The sequence below is a fragment of the Hetaerina americana genome, unplaced genomic scaffold, assembly GCF_022747635.1.
Source record: "Hetaerina americana unplaced genomic scaffold, ioHetAmer1.1.p SCAF_1, whole genome shotgun sequence".
NCBI lineage: Eukaryota > Metazoa > Arthropoda > Insecta > Odonata > Calopterygidae > Hetaerina > Hetaerina americana.
In genome coordinates, this window is record NW_027286069.1 from 48,268,909 (window position 1) to 48,290,648 (window position 21,740).

At 46.0% G+C, this 21,740-nt stretch overlaps 1 protein-coding gene across 1 annotated transcript in view; it reads right to left on the reverse strand.

Annotated features, from left to right (window-relative positions):
- Window positions 1–21,740, reverse strand: part of osa (trithorax group protein osa) — a 224,733-nt gene that overhangs the window by 120,719 nt on the left and 82,274 nt on the right. The window contains exon 5 of the mRNA XM_071599114.1: window positions 21,401–21,466. Coding sequence (XP_071455215.1) covers window positions 21,401–21,466 — 66 coding nt within the window. The remainder of the gene's footprint in view (window positions 1–21,400; window positions 21,467–21,740) is intronic.

Below are 21,740 nucleotides of genomic sequence, written 5' to 3' on the forward strand. Positions count from 1 at the left end.
CGAAGCGTATCGCATGAGTGCATGCATACACGGGGTGGGTCCCGAGAGGGGAAGGGGTGGATCGGACGGACGGACGGGTGGGGGATAGCGGACGGGAAGAGGAGGGGGGATGGAAAAAGGGACGCGGGGTGGGAGGGGGTTGGACGCCGTCGCGTTTCCACGTGGGGGTGAGGAAGATGCGGAGATGTAAAAAGGGGTGCGCGCATGGGGGAGGGTGTTTGGTTGCGAGGAAGGGAGGGAGGGGGAGGGTGTTTGGTTGCGAGGAAGGGAGGGAGGGGGAGAGAGGTTTTCGTACCGGAAAGAGCATTTCTCTAACCCGAAGTGAAGGCGGCGGGGGGATAATCAGCGGGAGAGGGGAGGTGGCGGCGGCGCGAAAATGAGGAGGGGGAAGAGGAGGAGGGAGATACAGGACTCGCGGGTGCGTGGGTGGGATACAACCACGGTCACCCACGGGGCGATACTGGGGTTGGAATGGAAATGGGGGTGAGTTTGGGGGAGAGATGGGATGGACGTGGAGTTGATGTTGGGAACGGGAGTGGGGCGGGGGGGCGTAGTGGAGGAACACGTGGGGGTTAGGGAGGAATGGTGCGTGAGGGAGGGAGGGGAAGATTGCGGGAAGGGCGTGGCAGGGGGAGGGGTGTGTGTGGAGGGGCGGTGGGGTGGGGGAAGGGGGGGGGGTGACGGAGCGATGGGGGAAGATGGATGGAGAAGGAGCAGAACTGTGGGTTAGGGAGCGGGAGATAGACGGAGAAGTGGGAATGGAGGCGAAAACGTGGGGGGGGGGGTCCTGCGGGCGGGGAGGGAGGGGCGGCAGGTATGGGAAGGTTGGAGGGAACCGGAGGGCAACGAATGGCGAGAAAATACGTGCGAAGGAAAAAAAAGCAAAAATGAAATGGTGAGCGTGCACGAGAGGTGGGAATGCAGATGCTGGAATCGAAACAGCGTAATTAGCGAGAAGTTCTCGCGAATGCGCCCGCCCGCTGACAATCACTGAACTTAAATGGAGGAATGGGAAGGAAAATATACATCATTAGGCTGGAGTGGGAGTTTTTTTTACAGTAAATTTCAAAGCCTGTATGGATGCTTACGGGGTATCGCACCGCGCTCCAACGCCGATGGGAAAAATGTTTATAGATGATAGCCATCGACGTGTGTGGGCTACGTGAAAGCCATCTGAAGTTCAACTATGACATCACCTAAATGGTTAATATGTGAGCGAGGCTGTTGGCAGAAGAATAGTGTTACAACTCCAAAAAATCTAGTTCGGATTAAAACCGTGATAATTAATTTTCTACCGCATTACAAACCTTTTTAATCCTCCCCGAAAGATAACGACCGGACGCTAACAAGCTTCCAGCCTGCCGAAAAGATATCGGGGCAAGGTGGAGGAGAGAGAGAGAACCTCCTGCGCGTTGTCGACGCAGGCGTAATAACCGAATTGCGCCGATTACGTACACATTCTCCGCGCGTCCCCTCATTTTCATAACGAAAACCATCCTCATTAAGGGAACTATGTACTTCTACAGTTTCTTATTGGACCCCTCCCCTCTTCATAATTTTCCCCCAACGCAACACCAAATACGAACCCACCCATCTGTAGTCGGCTCGTGATGTAAAATGGCAGAACGAGCAAAAATTGACTAGGCAATAAAAACGCTTGCGCAACTAATACATTTCCATGAATATCGCTCGGAGGAGTTAACGCACCAACCGGCGGGCCAATGAGGATCATTACGAACGAGATCGCACATAGGACCGTAGGCGGTGGCGTGGTGTGGAACGGTGGGGAGCGGGCTGGGTTTCGAGAGTGAGAGGGGAGGTTTCGGAAAGGGCTAAAAAGACCGACTGGAAGGGAAGAAGACACACCACACCCATCAAATGGAAGCGGGAAATAAAGGAAGGCCGAAGGGGGGAGAATGGAGGGACGGAACGGGGGAAGGGGTTGCTGAGGATCGGGGGATGAGAGATGATCCTGGATGAGGCGGGCGAAGGCGGGGCGTGAGAGGGCCCACAGTGAGTAGAGAGGAGGGGGGAAGGAGGAGGAGGTCGGAAAGGGGGCAAAGACAAGGGGGTCGCTGATGATCGAGGGAAGGGGACGACACCCACCGGAGGACGGGAGGGAAAAGAGAGGGGAAGAGTGGTGGAGGGAGGTTGGGGGGGGCAGAGCGCACCACAACTGGGGGCCAGAGGGAGGAGTGAAGGAGTAGAGGCAGGGGGGCGGAGGAGGATGACGGGAAGGAGGGTTGGAGGAAGAAGAAAAGTGGAAATTAAGACGACGTGAAGGGGCGCGGGAGATGGCGGAGGAGGTGGGGGTTTGAAAAAAAGGGGGCCCGCGAGCGCAGGGTACGAGTGCGGGGAGAACGGGGGAGATAGCCTGTCGGGAAGGGGGTGACGGGAAGGAGGGGTGGCTTAAAGGAGAGAGAGAGAGAGAGAGAGAGAGGTGGATATTGAGGAGTAGATAAGAGAAATGGGTAGGAGGGCGGCGCGGAGGCAGTGGGGTTGGGAGAGGGCGAGGGAGAGGTGGGGTTCTTCTCATCGGGACGCGAGAGAGAGACAGAGAGAGGTGGGGCGGCGGGGAGAAGGATATAGAAAGGGACATGGCGAGGAGGATCGCGCGCGCCCTGCGTCATAGCTTTCCCTTTCTCGGTCCCCCTCCCAACTACTGCGGTGCGACCCTGCCGCCCCCCTCCCTGCGTTTTGAGTCGATACGTTTCGTGCGTTATTATTGCCATTCGCTACAAAATGCCGCCACCCAGGTAAAATTGACCAATGCTCGCCGCTCCGCACGAATGCACCGGGGGCACGCCGAACAAGGGTGGGGGTTGAGGAGGGAGATGTTGGAAATAGGGGGATTGCGAGGAAATATCCTCCTCCGCGGGTGTGGTAATGGCAGTGGTGCTGGCCGGAGGGAGGGGGTCATACGCTCCGTTTATGGTAATTCATTCGCGAGATAGCAACCCACTTAGCGCCTGGCAGCAATAGCGCAGCTCCCATCTCGGAGGGAGGAAAAAAAACACGAGCCTTCGTGTCGAATACACGAGAGACGGAGAGAAAATTCGGCAGAAAGGCATGGAGCACCAAAAATCGATTCCTTCCAGGTCGATATACATCAATCACGGTAGCGGGAAATCAGTAAACAGCGAAAAAGTAGAGGAAATGGCAAGTTTGATTCCTTCGTCATACTCAAAACAATCGCAGCTGCATGTTCCCAGTTGAGATTCGCATGCGGCATTCCTCCTTCGGGACCAAGAAAGGGAGAATGAAGCGTAACGCGTTCGACATTTTTAGAAACTCTTTCCTCGCTCTCGAGGATTGCGTAGCACCCGAATACAGATTTTATTGAGCCCCATATATTACGTTAAATATCGCTCCACGAAAACAGAGGAGGGGCCATGAACGATCCCAGCACCGGCAATGAACGACGTGGACGAAAGAAACATGAGACAAACCGAATCGTACTGCTCGTGCAGCGAGATCTCAAAAATCCAAAGCCAAACCTTGCACGGTTAGCGACTAATATCCGGATCGATATTGCAGTAAAATGTTGACCGGCGCACCAACTCGACCGCCTAAAAAAAACCCGGTGGCGAAAAATTGAGACATTAGAAATCGATTCGACACGGCCGGGCCAACTGCGAAGGAAAAACAAACATAGTGCGAGTGGTCCGGGCCGAGGGAAAAACGTATCCGAACAAGTAAGTGCATTGCTATCTCTGTCCATGAAAGGACGCGCATACAAGCTTATGAGCACGTACAAAAGCTCAGGGGCTCTTATCCACGAGTTTAACCACCCCCGACCCACCCACACCCCTCCCTCTCCTCCCGTGATCCCCTCTCGCCCGGCTCGAATACAAGTACGTACGCACACAGTCCGGCGCCTTCCCTCCCCCGCGCACAAATCACCGGCAACACTAACTCCCCTCGCATAAACGGTCGCTCAACCCCAAAACGCTTTGCGAGCGGGGTAGTGCGGAGGGAGGGAGGGATCGGAGTCCTGGGTGGCGGGAATCGGGGGCCGGGAGGAAGGAGGGCGTGGAGGAAGACTGGGTGGACGGGCGTGAGGGAGAGATGCGAGGGAGTACACGAGAGAGCCGCGGTGGGGACTGAGGAAGGGGGGGAGGAGGGATAGGATGGGGCCGGGAGCGAGGGGGTATTTATTGCACGCCGCGCAAACTCCGCCCCGCGTTACCATGGCGACAGAATTAGGCCCCGCCCCCCTCTCTCTTCACCACGTATCCTCTCCACTTCTCCCCCATCTCCTTTCTCCCTTTCCATCCCTCCCACCATCTCTCTCTCTCTCTTTCGCTACTAACCCGTCGATGGCCATTCGCTACAAAAGCCCCCGACTCCCTGCTCTGGGATGTAGACGATCTGATCTGATGAATGGCGTTCCTATTGCAGGTACGAATTATTTTACGAGAAAACTATCCCCCTCCGAGAGAGAGAGCCGGGAGGAGATGGGAGCAATCGATTGAAAGGGCGAATGCCGCCGCGGAGCGGGATGGAGAGCGCGCGAGGGTCGAGGGAGTGAGCCAATTCCGAGTTTTATTCCGAGCGAAATGTAATAAGGGGACGGGGGGGGGGTGAGAGAGTGGGGGGTGAGGAAGTGGGAGAGGGAAGAGGCATCGGTACGTTTTGCACACGCCGGAGAAAATTCTGATCCAAAATTGATTCGGTCGTACGGAGAGGATAAAAACTTTTCGGGGACATTTCCTTCGAACTCAAACAAAAGCACTGAGGTTTGCCAAAAGGAATGAAACCACGAGGGATGAAGTGCCCGAGGGAAATAACAAAATACCCACGACTACTACTTCCCATCACTTGAAATTTTCAGATCTAAGAATGAATTATTCCCACCGCTCAGAAAAAATCAACAGCAGTTTTTCGCGCACTGGTGACAGAGGTTGTTTCCTATTGCGAACTCTATTTAAATTTCATTCCTAATTCAGCGCATCGATTTACAATCATGAATCGGAATCGGTTACCAATGCATTATCAGAGGAGTTATCCCAAATCATCAACTCACCCAACGAATCTTTCGTAATTTTAATATATTAAAACATTAAAGTCGTTCTAACTCGTTACACGACGATAAAAACAAGGCGAAACAAGCATCATAAAATCAAGTGACCTCACGCGATTAAAGCGACGATCGTGGTCTTTCCGCAAAAACAAACCCGCTAAGGCGAATTTTGGGAAAACATCAGCCCCGAGGGGGGACTTGCGGAGCTATACCACGAGGAAGAAACTTCAAAAGAACAAATCTCATTCGCCAAAGAAAATAAAATTTAGACGGGGGAATAACTTTCGAGTTTCAGTTCGACTAGTGGCCCGGAGTGACGCACACTACGGTGGATTATCCGCCACAATTTTTAACTCTGCCTATCGGCATACTGGTTCACCACAGCCTGGTTGAAAGCTTCATTGTTACAATTTGCCATTGCAAAGGCGATACACGGCGATTTTAATGGCGATTTCTGAGGAAAACACTGTGTTTTCTCGGACTGAGTTCCTATGATCCAACAATCGCTCATACGGTAATATACTAAAACATTAACAGCAAAATCATCCGAAAAAGGCTAGATCAAAAAATACAAATATACGAGATGGAAGAGATATTTTTCAACAATTCGGAATTCTACCTGCTGTCAGACTGTACTGATATGTCATTATGGTAGGAAACCATTTTAGTGGCAGATAAAAAATACCTGACACAGAAAAAGGAATTTCCATTGAGGGACAATATCAAGTATACATTTATAACAAAATATATCATATAAATAAAGGTAGAAGAAAATGGGAGGTTACTATGCCTCTAATTTTTAATGAAATACCGAAGGATTTAAGATTATTACAGTCAGTAAATGTGAAATGGAGAATAGGACTGATTTTTACATAGGAGGGACACTTAGTAGTCTCGTTAGCGGTCGGCAAGCTCGTAAATCTACAGGTCATAGGTTTGATTCCCGTCTTCAAGCGTTTGCCTATATCTCGAGCTTGGGCGATTATGACTGCCCTTGTGATATCTTGCTCAATATTAAAAAAAAATCATTTTTCATTACCATTTAACTAAGGCAAAAGAGTGTTAGTAGACGGCCCCTAGAAAATGTTACGCCTAATGGAAGTCTTTCAAAAGATCTTCCATTCCACCAACTCTCTTTGCCCAACTTACTTCTTCCTTCGGCTCCTAGTTATTTCTGGCCCCGTCCCTGCCAATTTCTTCCTATTCCCACAAAACTTCTAATTTTTATTACAGTCGTCAACATCTTAATGCCTAAGATGTTGACGAATGGCATCGTCCTGCCGTTTTTTTGCCTTCGCTTCGCCCCGACAACGTTTATTCCCATGCACAATGTCTTTGTTATATGCATATAATGCAAACTTTCGTTCAATTGTTCCGATTATCACTTTGCCAGTTTCCAAAATCGCCCGTCCTCTCCCATCAAAGACACATTTCTGAATTATACGACATTACGCACGATACTAGTCTTTACTGTCTAGTCTCACTGTCGTTAGTCCAGAGCCGAGGGTGCCAAATGCATAATTCCTTAGCTAAGGCAATCCCCCTGGTAGTCTTTTTATACCTATTAACGTTTTAAATATAGCATACAGGAACTGTTCCACCTGATCAGATATATTTTTTCAAATTTATTATTTACCTTCTCCTTACTAAAATGAACCTTATTTTCATTTTATTTTTATTCATACCGTACTTCGCTCGATGCTATTCGGTCAATAGTGTTTTCAATCTTTTGGTTAAATGGTTCAACTAAAGCTTGATTACCCCAATATCTGACTTTTAATTCTTCTAAATATTCAGTCTCCCTTCTGTTTTCATTCCTATACTAAGCCCTCCCATGTCTCGCTGTCATTTCCTTGCCGTAAAAGTTAAAAATCACAAGAGATAACAGATAAACCTGTTTTACTACCATACTCCAACCCTACATACGTATTGTCATATTCATGTGCATATATATATATATATATATATATATATATATATATATATATATATATATATATATATATATATATATTAAGACGCTTCCAATCTTCTCCATCCTGCATTTATCCGCTGTGGTCAAATAAGCCCTAACAATATAATTTTTTCGGACTGCATGATAAAGTTAACCTAACGAAGTCTTCTGACCCAACGCCTCTCATAAATGCTACGAATTAATCTCTGAAAAATTCTTACGTGCATTTTTACTATAACCCATTAATACACTTTTAAAGTACTTGTCTATTCTGTTTGTCTGTGCAGCAAAAGCTTAAAAGGAAGAAAAAACAGAATAAAAAAATTGGAGCATACTATGGCATGGCTTTCGGCTAAGTATTTATTTGATTCCTACAAGAAACTTGAAGAACCAAACACCCACTCTTTCTGAAACACTTCCTCTCTCAACCGTCTCCCACCGCAGATCAATTTGCTGATTACAAGAAGGAAGTCGAAGGAGCCAAATACCTCGGTAGCAGAGGCATTCCGAAAATTTAAATCACCTAAGCACCAGTTCCAAAACTCCTGACCACTCCCACTAATCCCGCCCACTTCCCTCCCAAACCTTCCCCCTTCTTCTTCATCTCTTTCAAAAACGCCGGCAGGCCGACTAAGTCCTCCCCGAGTGGTGCACTCGCTGGAGAGGCGATGGGCCACCGTAAAGAAATCAAAGTATTATTAGCGAACACAAGGGATAATATCAGAGAGATTTCAATCAGGGATGACAACTACGCTTTTTTGCATTCTTCAAATACAAATTATTGAGAAGGGGAAGTTTTTTAATCGGTAACTAATGCAAACACCACGAGATTAAAACTTCATACTACGCTTGCCTAAATTTTAAAATACCGATAGTTTCCAGATTACCGTGATTACTAATTATGCTAAGTCACGTTAATTCAATACGGGAATACATCTCAAATCCGATTACATTTATGATAAGCAGAGTTGTTTTATCACCATTTTACTACCATTTGTGAAAGTTAACACTTTTATGGATGGACGCTTAGCCAATGATCCCTCAGTTTTGCTTCATGCGCATGAAGGGTGGTCTGCTTTGGGATAAGGGATTTTAAGGTATCGGTCATAAATTTAATTCAACCATTCTTTCCCGCCCACCAAAATTTTTAAAATTCCACCCGTTTAAATATCATATCTTTTATGAAATACTGAAAATTTCGTACAGCTGCAACGCAAGGTGGAAAATTTTTACCACGATAAAAACACATTTTTAACACTTCGTCTCGGTCGTATTCCCAACTGGAGCCGGTTTAGAATACAGGGATTGATTATAGAGGATATTATGGGCTCAAAGCCGGTTTCATAGCCTATTAAGCACAATGGTCACGTCTTATCAACCCAATTCCGTTAAGGTATTGCATGTTGCATGGGCTGAAGGATATATTTGGCACGCGAGCTAATCGGAAAGTTGTCTCCAGCGGCTGCTAGCTTTATTGTTGACGAGGGCAAATATTAAATGTTTCCATTCTAATCTTCTCTTTGGAAGACATAATTTCTATTTCCATCCTCAGAGTTATACCTGGGAGTGTACAGATATTTCCATGCATCCCGAAATTTCCGTACATTAAGTTAAAGAGGTTTCCGTTAGACGGTAGTAAGTAAAATTTATGCGATTTATGAAGGACGGCACATTTTTACTACTTATCAAATACTGGAAGCATAGCATACCTTTCGAACTTTTACAACTCATGAAATGAAACTAAACTACAATGTATTTCCTAGATGCTCAAGGATTCGGGAAAGCATTAAATTAAGGACGTATTAAATAATGTTTCTATCTATACAGCTACTCGTTTCAGCTATCGAATCATTATGCAAGGATTCAAATTTCCTTTGAATAAAATTTGAAATTGAATTTATTGCAACGTTACCCAAAACCCATGAACGAGATTCCTTAATTAGGCTGACTAAAATTTCTTCAAAATATTACAAGGGTACTTCACTTCGCTTCTAATCATAACATCAATCGCGATAGCATTCTTATTGTAATGAACGCTTTTCAAATGACAACCACGGAAGTCCTTCTTAGGGCATTACCGGAAAAGTAAGGAATGCTATCATTGTAGCTCCACATTATATGCACGCATATTACCGTGGCAGAAAAAAAACATGCGAATAGTCTCGCAAATTAGACCCGCGGGTGTAAGTAAATAGAGTGGAAGCCTTTTTCCATGATTCTACTACTGAAGCTTTACATATTGGCACACAAATATAATCATTTGAAACATTCACCTTAACCATATCCTCTAAATATGATTCACAAATGTTGTGCAAAACATCATTAATAGGCGCCTGCGTGGTAAACATGTCTATGAAATGTATTTAAACAAGCTTCAGCCAAAGTTACATGTTTGAGTTAATCATATGACTTTTAAATCATAATCATCAAGTTTAACGAAACTGCTTATGCCCCAAGATAACTGGGAGGAGGAGGAGGTTTCGCTCAAGTACGTACCGAGCTGCAGTCGGAAGGATGTAATGGATCCGTCCACAAAACTCGAGGACGAGAGTAAGACGGGCACAGGCAAATTTGTGGGAGTGCGAGGTTTATGGCGTCAGACGTGTGAGATGGCACGCCATAAGGCGGATGAGGTACCTACGTCCCGGAGAGGCAGACATGGCGGGGGAACGAAGGGCGAAAGTGGTTATGGGGACTGGAAGGGGAAGAGGAGCAGGGCGGGAAGGGGTGGGGGGGAGAGACGACAAAAGAGGGGATGGGGAAATCGGGAGGAGGCCCGAAGTAAACGTCGCGGGAACGGGACCGACAGCAGTCAGGTAGCATTTCCACGCCTCCATTAAGCATTAACCTCACGCCCACACCCGCACGCACAAACCGACTACACCTCGACACCCTGCGAGGCAAACGAAAACACGCCTTCTCCTTACATGTGGCGGCGGCAAAGAGGGAAAATATCGCGCGGAAGGATCGGAGGGTTAAAAAAAATCGATCGCAACTTCCTCGGACATTACTAGACTGGGGAGGGGCGCTAGAAGGTGAATGGAGGGAGGGGTGAGGGGGAGGGAAACAACGCAACATGGACGGGAGGGGGGACTCGGAAGGAAGCGACCATCAAAAATGCACCCAAACAGATTGGCGCCCGACGCGGGCCGATAAATTTGACGACCCCGGTAACGACAAGGCCACATCATTTTACAATTGACGGTGTTGGGTTGGACGGGAAGGAGGTGAGCGCACCGGGGTGGAGGGGGGTCGAGAATTGGGGACGGGGGTGAGTTGACGGGGGAAGAGGAAGCCGGAATCCAGGAGACACCGATTAATCCTCGTCCCCTGCTTCCACCATTCCTTAATCATCGCCCGAGGTACTTCAGACACTAATCTACCCCCCACACCCCTCCGTCCGTGTACGCCCCTTCTTCCCCCATCCAACCTCCACCCGCCGCTCCAAAAATCTCCCCGAGTTTCGTCCAGACTAGCGAACACACTGACTACTCCTCTTCGTCCTACCCCGCCCCGAACCCCGCCACTTAACGAGCTAGTGTGTTTTGGAAGAGCGGGATGGGAGGGAGTGACGGGAGATGGAAGAGGTGGAGGAATGGGGTGGAGGCGGAAGAGGAAAGGGAGCAGGAGGCGGGCGCGGAGTGGGAGGAACGAGGAAGGGGGGCACGGTGGGGTGGAGGCGAATCGATACGGCCCCCGAGATGAACCTAGGCCACGTCGCACTGCGCTAGCCCCCACCGCCACTAGTCAGCCCTCCACCGCGCTGCCTCCCGGTGGCCTGGCGTCGCAACCTGTCTCTCTCCTCTCGCGGGGACGTGGAACACGGCGAGGGCGGACGCGATGGGCCCCCCATCGCCCGGGTGGGGAGGGTGGGCGAAGAAGGGGAGGGGGGAAATTGCGGGTCTAAATGGGTATCATAATTACCATATTCGCGTTTTGGCTCGTCACGAATTCTCTATCCCTGGAGCATATAAAAAAATGTATCCCTTCCACCCTCAACCATTCTGTACACATGGAATTGGAATTCAAAAGAAAGGGTGCGGGGCGGAAATAAAAATATATGAACGGATTTTTATCATGAGACCTTTCTTACACATTCCTCAGCGTCTCGACTACGCCGACCGGCATCTCTGTCTCTCCATGGGTGTTAACTGCCTCGCGACTAATTTCATGCGGATTAAATATTCCGCGTACTAGTGAAATGTTTATGATCACGTCGACGGTTCATCTTGATCGAACACGGGTAATATGTCTGGGGCGGTTTACTTAGGAAACCTTAAAGCTGCGCTCCCTCTGAAGTGAGAATTACGTACGAGACAGGCGAGGTTTACTACACTAGATTTAATTATATAGATATCTACATTTAGAATGCTTTGACGGAGAAAGGCCCTGATTACATGATGATGGCACAAAAATGTTAAGAAAATTCACTCAGTAAAACTTTCAGAGCAGAGGATTTCAGGTTCCCCCGTCAGGTCATAACTATTAGACTTCCGCAGCTAATTACATTTCAAATACGAATCACACATTTGACAGAATTTGTAGAATACAATACTTTCCGCAATTTGGTTTTGAATACATTTATTTTGAGGAGAATATAAAGATATTGTTTAACTTACTGAAGGCTCATTAGTTTTGCATTACCTGCATTACCAGCACACTAAGTACAACCAGTTTATTTACTATCTTGGAGAGCTCCTATTTCAAGGCAATGGTGTTAATGTTTTTTTTGTTAATTTTACTTATACTTGCTGATTTGAAGAGCCGATTTCTGATGTCTAAAATATATTAATAGATCAACGTTTCAACGTCGAAATATACGCACTAGATTCTTTACCTTAGTACTGCAGATGCTGGTAACGATAAGAGAGTTACAATTTGTCCTTACTAATGCGCTTTTATAAATATATCCCACTATATATATATATATATATATATATATATATATATATATATATATATATATATATATATATATATATGTACGTGACCTCCTGAATTAAAATAGCATGTCTTTAATTATCCAGCACTACTGAAAAGCAGTAAAAATGTGCATTCCTTTTAATTATGAAAAGGAAATCAAAATGCGATTATTGATTTCATAGCATTTCTTAATCTCTACCTACATAACTACTCTAATTTTATTTGCATTTCATAATAAACGTATTGATTGAATAAGACAAGCAAGATCTATCCTTCTAATCGCTAATTTCATCCATGTAATTCATCAATCAAGATACACATCCAGGTCAGAGCACATTTGAAAGTGGTAGATAATGGCAGAATTTTACAGTGGAAGAACCAACGTCGGAGAGTTTAGTTATGCTACCATGAAATACCCCCCATAAAATCGGGAATTATTTTTACGAAGAAAAATCTTTCCTATCTCCTATTTCGTACCAAGAAACACTTTTTAACTCAAAGCTCGCACACCGTATTCGACAACCACGTTCCTGGTGTAAAGACTAAGACCGAAGCCGTGTGCGGGTACTTCGGCGGGGACTGAATATCGGGATCGGGCACGAAAACCAATAAAATGAACCACCTCCCAAGGCATTAAAAACCTGGGTTAAAAACGACCTTCCATTGGCAAGCATTAGGCATGGGGGGAGGGGTAGGGAGAAGAGGCAGGAAAGGCATGGAGGGAGGAAAAAGGGGGAATGAAAGGGCGAGGATAAAGGACAGACGCGCGTGTGCATAAGTGTGCGAGTGTGGTGCACGGGGACAGGAGGCAAAGGAGGGTGAAGGATCAGGAAGGAGGGTGAGATACGGAGGGCGGAGGGGGGGGGGGTGGCATGGGAGTAGATTGTTGTCGAGTGCGTGCGTGTGTATGTGTGTAAAGGGGGGAGATGAGGAAAGGGGTGCGTGGGGACTGCTCTGAGGGAGGGATGATGATTCGACGGGGTGGGCGGATGAGAGAGGCAAAGGAAGGGAGAGAGTGAGGAGGGTGCACCCCAGAAACAGTTGCACTTGTGCGGAGAGTGCGGGAAGGGGTCTGGCTTTAAAGAGAACGGCACCGGGGAGGTGGGCGGGGATGGGGGGGGGGGGAGAGAAGGATTGCGGGGAAAGAAAGAGTGGGATGATAAAGAGACGGGATTGGAGCGACAGGAAGGGAAAAGGTTGGAGCACACGGAGGTGATTAAGGGCACAATTAGGTATCGCGGGTACTCGTTTAAAAAAAAAACGGAAAAATTATTCCACCTAGTCCATTGCATCAATTTCGAGGCGCTTTTTTCACGGCACAGCTTGAATTGCTAAGGACGCGTTTCTATTGAGTGGTTGTAAAGTTCAACGAACTCAAAGAGGAGGACGTAAAACAAAGGGAGTGATGATCTTTTGTGAACAACAAATTTTTAAATTTCAAACTCCTCCGCTCAAAAGAAACTTTTCGCCATTAAATTGATTTTTTTCTCTTCGAATGCGAGGCGGCCTCAAAAGTTGTTCAACAATCAAGGGGACTCAATGAGTTTGGCTTTAACTATTCCGATTGAATTAAGGGGGCATACGGAGGATGAAGCAAAGAAGGGAAGCAAAAAATACCAAGACTCAGAAGCAGTCAACGTGGCAGGGGCAGTGACGAGGTGACTTGTAGTCACCGAGAAAGCTTCTAAGTCATCCTTTTCTTTTAATGTCGTCATCGCGTCAGCAATTAATTTCAATCCATCAATGCGGCACAAATTCTATCAACAAGGAAAATTGAACGAAAGATATTGCAACACAACAAAATAACCGCTTCCAATGGACGTTGGAACTTGAAATGGTGCTTGCTTGTGAGCAGAAAGGCTAGCGGCGAGGGCGAAAGGAACGGTTCTTGGATTATGTAACAGGACTTAACGGGTGTGCACACGGGAATGAGGCGTATCAACATGAAACGCTGAAATCGAACTGAAAATCTGACGATCCCCGGACGAACACCACTGTGCTGCCACCGACGCCGGTGGAACGACTCCGCACCCCACGAACGGGAGGGCGTTCTATCGAGAACTTTGAACTCCCCCATCACCTAGCAATAACGAGCCGACGAGAGAGAGAGAAAGAGAAAAAAAAGAAGCAAGGGGCGACGCTTGTCCTAGTGGGCTTGAATCGTCGTCACCACTACAAGTTCTATTTAAGCGCAATGATAAGGGCGTATATACACACCCAAGAAACTGTGACAACAGTTCGTTTGACCCAAAGCCGGCCCGAGTGAGCGATGTATTACACATCTGCCTTCGTAAGCTCCCTCCGAAGCGAAAACCCTTCTTCTCCTTGGTCAAACCATCCCGAGTCCCGCGCTCCCCTCCACGTAACCTGCCAGGCTACTTTTTGCGATCGGATCAGTTCCGGAGGGGAACAGCACCGCAGTTGCCAAACCGTCCCCCGGGTCCGGAAGGATCGTCTCTCGAGTTTTAACTTCTGCTGCACAACACTGAAATACGCATGCACTCGCTTCACAGTACTTTCATTTGCCAAGCACGCAAACTTACGTCTGCTTTACGTGCTGCACTGATAACCCCCCTTAAGGAGAGGGATTCTCTAAAAAGACCGCTTGCAAACAGTCGAAAATTAAAACAGCGCATCCATGAAAATACGAAAGGTTACGAAACGAATGAAGCCTAAATAATGGAAGAAGAATGTTAAAGTCAATTAATAATTAACGCTTTGAAAGTGACAACGAAAATTAACAATAAAACCCAATCCAGTAATAATAATATAATTCCTTCATTTACTCTGTACTGCACGAAGGTTTTTAGTTCTCTTCGCTCTGTTATTCCCGTGAAAAAGAATCAATGGAGATAGCAAATTTTAGGTGCAATAATGAATGAAAATCTTCTCCGTTTACCCTATTAAGAGAAGAATAAAGGACGAAAATTAAATGGCGAAAACGAGATTATAAAAACCTGAAAAATGGAGGGGCACGGCAATAATGCCTGGATACCTTGCTATTTCACTCGTCGCTTGTTCCATTCTACCATTTACAAAAGAATGCTCCTCGAGTCCAGGCTTGATATCGTTTATGCAACACTTAGGAGTGCCTTTTGTTTCGTATTATTTTTAAAAGAAAGAAGGATTCTTTTTTTTTGTTTTCAACGGGATAAAACTCACGTAACTTAGGAACAAAACACGCCACGAGCCACATGAAGGCCAGCGTCGAGGCTTAATTAAGATGGCAAGTCTACGCCATGAGGGGAAATATAACGAAGCCGGGAGGGGGGAATGACGATGAGTGTCATAAGACGTAGCTGCCGCGAATAAAGGAGCTACGTTAAGCGCAGGAAGATTTGAAAGATTACAACATGGATGAAAAAGTGCCGTTCAAATTGGGTGGGGGGGAGGGGAGAGAAAAAATATACACCAACAAGAAACTCATTTACGACTCCGACTTTTTTTCTTATTCCGACACACCATCCCCTCTCTTTCCATACTGATAAGTTTCCTTCTACAAGAATTCATAAATAAACATTAATCCTGCATAAAAATAGATATGCAAACAAGAGTAATTTCAATGGTTCGTAAACCGACGTCTACTGGAAGGTGCCGAGTTCGAAAGAGGGACACACCAACGAAATCTTCAGAGGAAATTATAGCAGGCATACTTATTTATGCTCACCAAGCATGAGGCTCCTAACGAGTTCCACCTGTTCAGCCAGTAATACTCCCAATTATACGAAGGCGTGCAGATTACGCATATAATAATAATAAATTAATAAAACTTTTAAAAAATGACCTTAATTTTCACAGTGCGCGATTAGAAATTTTCAAACTCATTATACCATGGCCTGATTATTTTCTCTTAAACACATGAAGGGCCACCAGCTCAGGTGCATGACCATGCCTATTGGGAGGCACAAGGGGAAGGAAGGATTAGGATAGATGCATTGGACGAAATGATGGGTGGAAGGAAGTGTGCGGAATTGAAGAAAATTTCTTGTAATGTCGGTTGAACTTTGTTAGGAGAGAGAAATAAATGCAACGTTGTATAGCCTGTGCTCATTCAAAACCTATCTTAAACCGTAGAATACCAATAATAATAATAATAAATTCAGTCTTTCCGCATATGATATTATAATGACATGGGAGCATCATTATCATAAAGAGTTATTCCATGGCTTGAACTAAAATCGAACTGGGGAAGATAGACCTGACTGTCACCAATTCTGCAAAGCGGTCAGCGTAGCCTACATGTCAATTGTAATCGCGTGCACCAGAAATATTTATTTTTATTTATTGACTTAATTGGGGGAGGTAGAGACGTATAGACCCTTCTTGCACTTAACCCTTAGACATTACATACAACCAAGCCCTAGATGGAGGAAAATCCACCTAGGCGGGAATCGAACCATCGACCTCTGGGTTGGCAGGCGAGGACGTTACCCCGCCGCCACCGGGTTATAAAGAAGAAAACTGAAAGTTCTTCTTGGATCTTCAAATCTCAAATTTCGGGGCTGGGATTTACTGCACACATTCATGGTCAACAAAGATTGGAGGTAAACTCACCGGGGGTCGAGTGCGGACCCTCCCGAGATGAAAGATGAGTGCCTGTCCCAATGACACCACGGATAGTCCTGGAGCATTAATCTCGCGCATCATTTACGTACAAACGGCTTCGGTTTATTTTCTTCGCAAGGAGGGATGCCCACGTGTTTCCGAGCGAATCGCTCGTTTTAAAAGCTGGGGGGGAGGGAAAAAAAGCCGAAGAAAAAAGGGGGCGGGGCGAAAGAAAGGGATACTCGGGGAATAAAAGGAGGGAAGGGAGACCGGGGTATTCACCCCGACATCCCGGGTTTTAAGGGCAATTCATCCTACGGTGAAAAATCATTAAAGACGCAAGGAATATTAAACCCCCACGGAACAAAATAAAACTAAGTAAATGAGCGACATGAAAACAAACGTCGTCGGAGAGTTGAACTAGGAAGGATAAAAAAAGAAAGGACGGAACACTGGGTTATAAATAGCATTTTCGCAAAAGGGGCTATTTTCGATAAAATTCCCATACGGCGGGCATTTGATGCATTCCAAATTCCAACCCACTTACAAGACTACTGGATTACGGTATGATAACATAAATGGCATTAAAACACACGAATGCTAACAATCGCGTGCCTGCATGTACTTGCCCTCACCGATCAAGACGAAGAACACGGTATTTTAGATCAGAACGAACCTGGGACACATGAGGGACTACTATGCGATTGCCGCTACCGTATAAGCGGTTGCGATCCACTCCTTTCGGAGCCAAGATCAAAGGAATATCGCCACTGATCACAATGTATCTTTTAAAGCATAAAAATATTAAAGAAAAAAAGTATCAATGCGATGATAAGAAAGAAAATACGCCACCGATCAGTACATCGGCTTATCAGTTTCGTAACCGATAACGTTTTTACTCGAGCTTTACAGGGAATTAGCATTGAATATGCAATCTCACTCGTTAAAATTTGCCGGGGGATACCTTCCAAAACATGCAAGCAGAAAGCACCACTTTATGTAGGCGAGGCTACTCATTCAAAGAACATAAACAATTCAAGGTACAACATCAAAATTAAAATTTAGATTTTAAATTATATCGAACACTACGGATGATTAATTCAGCATTAAACTAGGAAGAATATTTGAAACGCTACCAGCTTTTCCCCATGAAGACTTTTACTTTTGGGTTTCTAAATAATAACTTCGTCATCACCAGAACGACAAGACGTTATCTCTTTACCCAAGGGAATAACATAATTATCGAAAATTCAAAAGATTTCTAAGATAATTAATAAAGCCTTTCCTGTCTAACTTTAATATATTTCATTGACCATGAAGAGTACCACGGTAAAAAGGAATATTTACGAAACTAGTGCTGCGCAGTTAATATTCTCTCAAAGCAAGGCAAGAGAGACAAGCTTGGTATCTGGGAAAACTTGTTTTACGTATTAGTATATGGTGAAGCATACTAAAGAAATAAGGTAATAGAGAACGCAACAGCTGTGATAAACGCGTTATTCCAAGCATATTCATAGAGTCGACAATAGGTACGTAGCATTAGTGAGCTGGATTCCTTCTGAGCAAGACAGGAGTCAAAGTATTAGCTTTATACAACAACCCACACAGGAAAACCCAAGAAGCATGAGAAGGAAGGCATTGGAGATACCATTTGGCAACAGCGCTCACTCTCCCTCCACACCACTGCTACACTACCGTAGTTCGACCGCTTTTTGGGGAGAGTGACGACGCTGGGGAGCCGCGTTGCCACTTCTCCCCCAACAACACGGAGAGGACGGGCTTAAAGTAACCTCAGATAACACATCGAACGACCATCCTCGCAGGGAAGCAACATTAGAAGTGGAGACAACGTTTTTAGCGGGAGACGACGACGAAATTTTCAACGCATCCCGCGGACGGAAAGGGATCGAAAAATGCGCACGAAAAAGGAACGCCTTCACTCCATTTTCAAGAAGTCGGCGGCCGGAGTCTCTCTCGCTCGTCCGCGCGCTCGCTCTCTCTCTCTCTCTCCAGATCGAAATGCGCATGAGCCTGGCAACACCGCACTCGGCCGTGTCCCTACGGGCACAAAGGAAGAACTCGGAAGGAGAGTGAGCGGGGAGAGAGAACCGAGGGAGGCGTGCTTGGCGCATGAGGGGAATAAAAGGAGGAGAGAGACACGGATAGTCGGGAGAAAGAGAGCGGGATGAGGAAAGGAGAGGATAGACTAGTTAAGAGGAAACGAAACTGGACGGGTCTCTCTCCCTGCCTCGCTGCCATAGCTCAGCTGCATTGGGGGCATGACGAGGGAGGAGATGATGAGTGGAGGTGAGCGAGGCAGCTGAGAGATGGAAGGGCAAAATAAAACGGTGAAGCCGACGCGCGGAGGGAGGAAAGCTTGGCAATGGGAAAGAGAGAGAGAAAAGGAAGCGGGGATTGGGACGGGAGAACGAGGTGGCGGTGGAGCGAAAAGGGGGGGCGCGAAGGGGGGAGGGAGGGCGGCAGAAAGAGAGAGACGGGGCCGGACGAGGAAGGTATGACGCGCAACTCACCACACGATTCCTGCGCGCCCAGGCTCGATTGCTATAAGAGACACGGGCAAGAGGGAACGTCACATGGAGGTTATTGCGGGCGAGGTAGCGAGCAACCTTTAGAATTCAACAATTATCATGGATTATCTTCGACGCGTACGCTGCAAAACCACGACAAAATGCGTGATCTACGGAGAGGGGAGGGGGATGAACAAAGCATATCAAAAGTGGCCCGAAAAGCTTAGTGAACAACGCAGTGTCGTGGCAGCGATGTCGACGAGAAAGCTATGCCGCCTTTTAAACATCCAATAGACACTAGTGTATTATTTCGGCATCGCCCAGCGCGGACTCGTACGCTTGAAAGAGCAACACTCGTCCGATGAACCAGCTGCCCCAATAAGCCGCCCACTGACCTGTGAACACAATAAAATATCCTCGAAGGCAAAAAAACGCACGCAATCATGTTACACTCGGCTCTTACTAGCATATGATCAGACGTTACGTGCTGAGACTGGAGACATCCAATCAAATGGCCCCAATGAAATCGATTGTCTCACATCCGTGGGAGTGGCAATATATCAATAATAACGCGGCATTATTTCGGGTGTTTAAAGGGCATCTTAACGTCTACTCGAGTAGAGTACTTTATAATATCTATTTTCTATTAAGTATCAGAGAGACCCTGAGAACAGGATGTAAAAACGTCCTAACCCTCCTCATACCCACTATACATACTGAGACAAAATTACAGCTTACTAAAAAAACTGAATTTTCATCTGCATTAATGTTCCATTGTGATAAACTACGGAATTTCATAAATTCTAGATGGCTACTGAGTTCCTCAGTAAAATAAATTAATTACAAATACATACTTGCACAGAAACCGATTTACGAGCATACAACGAATGCTTCCGAAATGTTTCCTAGGGTGCGCTGGTGGCCCATACCTTCCCGGCTCGGGCCTTGTCCTCGGACCTTTTCCCTACTCGACCGGAGCCACATGCATCCGGTACCCGGGATAAAAATCTTTTATGGGCGCATGCGAACAGCAGTTGTGGTTATGACAATACACGATTTATGAGTCAGATAAAATATGCTGGCAACACTCGGTCGATTCCCGTGCGATACGTTGGGCCAGAAATGCATAAGAGGCAAGCTTTCGCGGTTAAATATTCGTTCTATTAAACTAAATACCATATCATTCGATTTCCAAAAATTAGAACCGCAAACAGAACTTTCCATGCCGGCTGCCGCCACAACAATTTCGACTCGGTGATGGGAAAATGTGACGCTATCGCACTACTGTTTCGCAGATTCATCAGATTGCATTATATCGGGCACAAGACAGTCAAATGAAAAAATGGCAAAAAAATCAATCTTATTGTAACTTAAAATGACCAACTTTAAAGCTTGGGATCAATACCTCTACAAAACTTAATAATGGCCAAACATTTAGACAAACTGTTTTAAACATATTTTGCAATAACAAAGGTGAAGATCAAATTGCATCACCGCACATTAGTAACACGAAGTCTATAGGCCCCGAATTTCCTGCACTAAAAACCCACCTCCAGCACCGATACTGTTTTACGGATGGGTTTTCCGAGTTGAACTTAAGATAAGCCGTGGTATCAACAGTATTGCATCTTAATTTATGGTTGAATAGGTACTAACGGGGCGAAATACCTTTTCACAGAGCAACAACAACTCTTACTAGGGGTATACTCAAAATAAAAATACATTAAAATCATGGACTACTGCGCGTGTAAAATTCAGCCTGCCCTTAGTCATAACAAGCTTCGAAGAACATTCAGTTGCGGGAGCAACTACCGAAGCCGGGCTCTTTTTGGCTTCATCTGAATGCGTGGCGCGCCATGAAACACGGTTTCTTTTGTCACCGATCGGCGGCACTTTGCCACGAAAGGGAATGAGAAGTAATGTGTCCATAGGGGTCGAAAAACAACTCGCAGAAAATGGGAGATACGACGATTTCAATGTGATTTACGGAGGAATACATAATCCGTCATCTACATCAATATGCCAACAAAAAATTAACTCAAAAATTAAGTTAATTGTTCAAAAACATGAGGGAAAATGCGACAAGAGTGGAGAAGAATTGTGTGTGGTCTAACGACCGCGATTACTAGGGATGTACATGAAAACAAACGACCCCTCTCCACGTTTCCTACGCTATTATCCCTTTGCGCATGTTCACCTTTTATCGACTCCCGGCGAATGTCACTTTTTCGAGTTTCTCACACAGAGGCGGCGGCGACCTCTCAATCTAGTTTCACATTTTCGCGCAGGGACGAATAAAACGCAATTCCATAACGACCCAACCAAGGGTCTCGGAAAATGAATCAAAAATGCACATTATACACCACGTAGGGCGTAAAACGGAGTTGAACAATCATTAATAATTCAATTATCAATGTTTCCACTTACCCCGGCATCGGGAGCATGCGCGTTCGGCGTGGAGGGCTGTTGGGGCCGGCTGGGGAATGAAGTCTGCTGTGGAGAGAAAGATAATCATGTTTAATGGACAGTCTCACACAACGTGCTTAGTTTTTTCTGCTTAGTTTTGCCGGATGGTAAACATGGCATGGATGGAAGTTCTAAATTTTATGGTAAATACCATTGGGACTTACTAAAGCACTCAGTCCGAAACATGACAAACATTTATACCGCAACAAAAATAAGTACAATGGTAAACCTGCCAGAATAATGAACGTGAACCACGAACTGGGGTATTTTAATTCAATTTCGAGAGCAATACACAATGCTA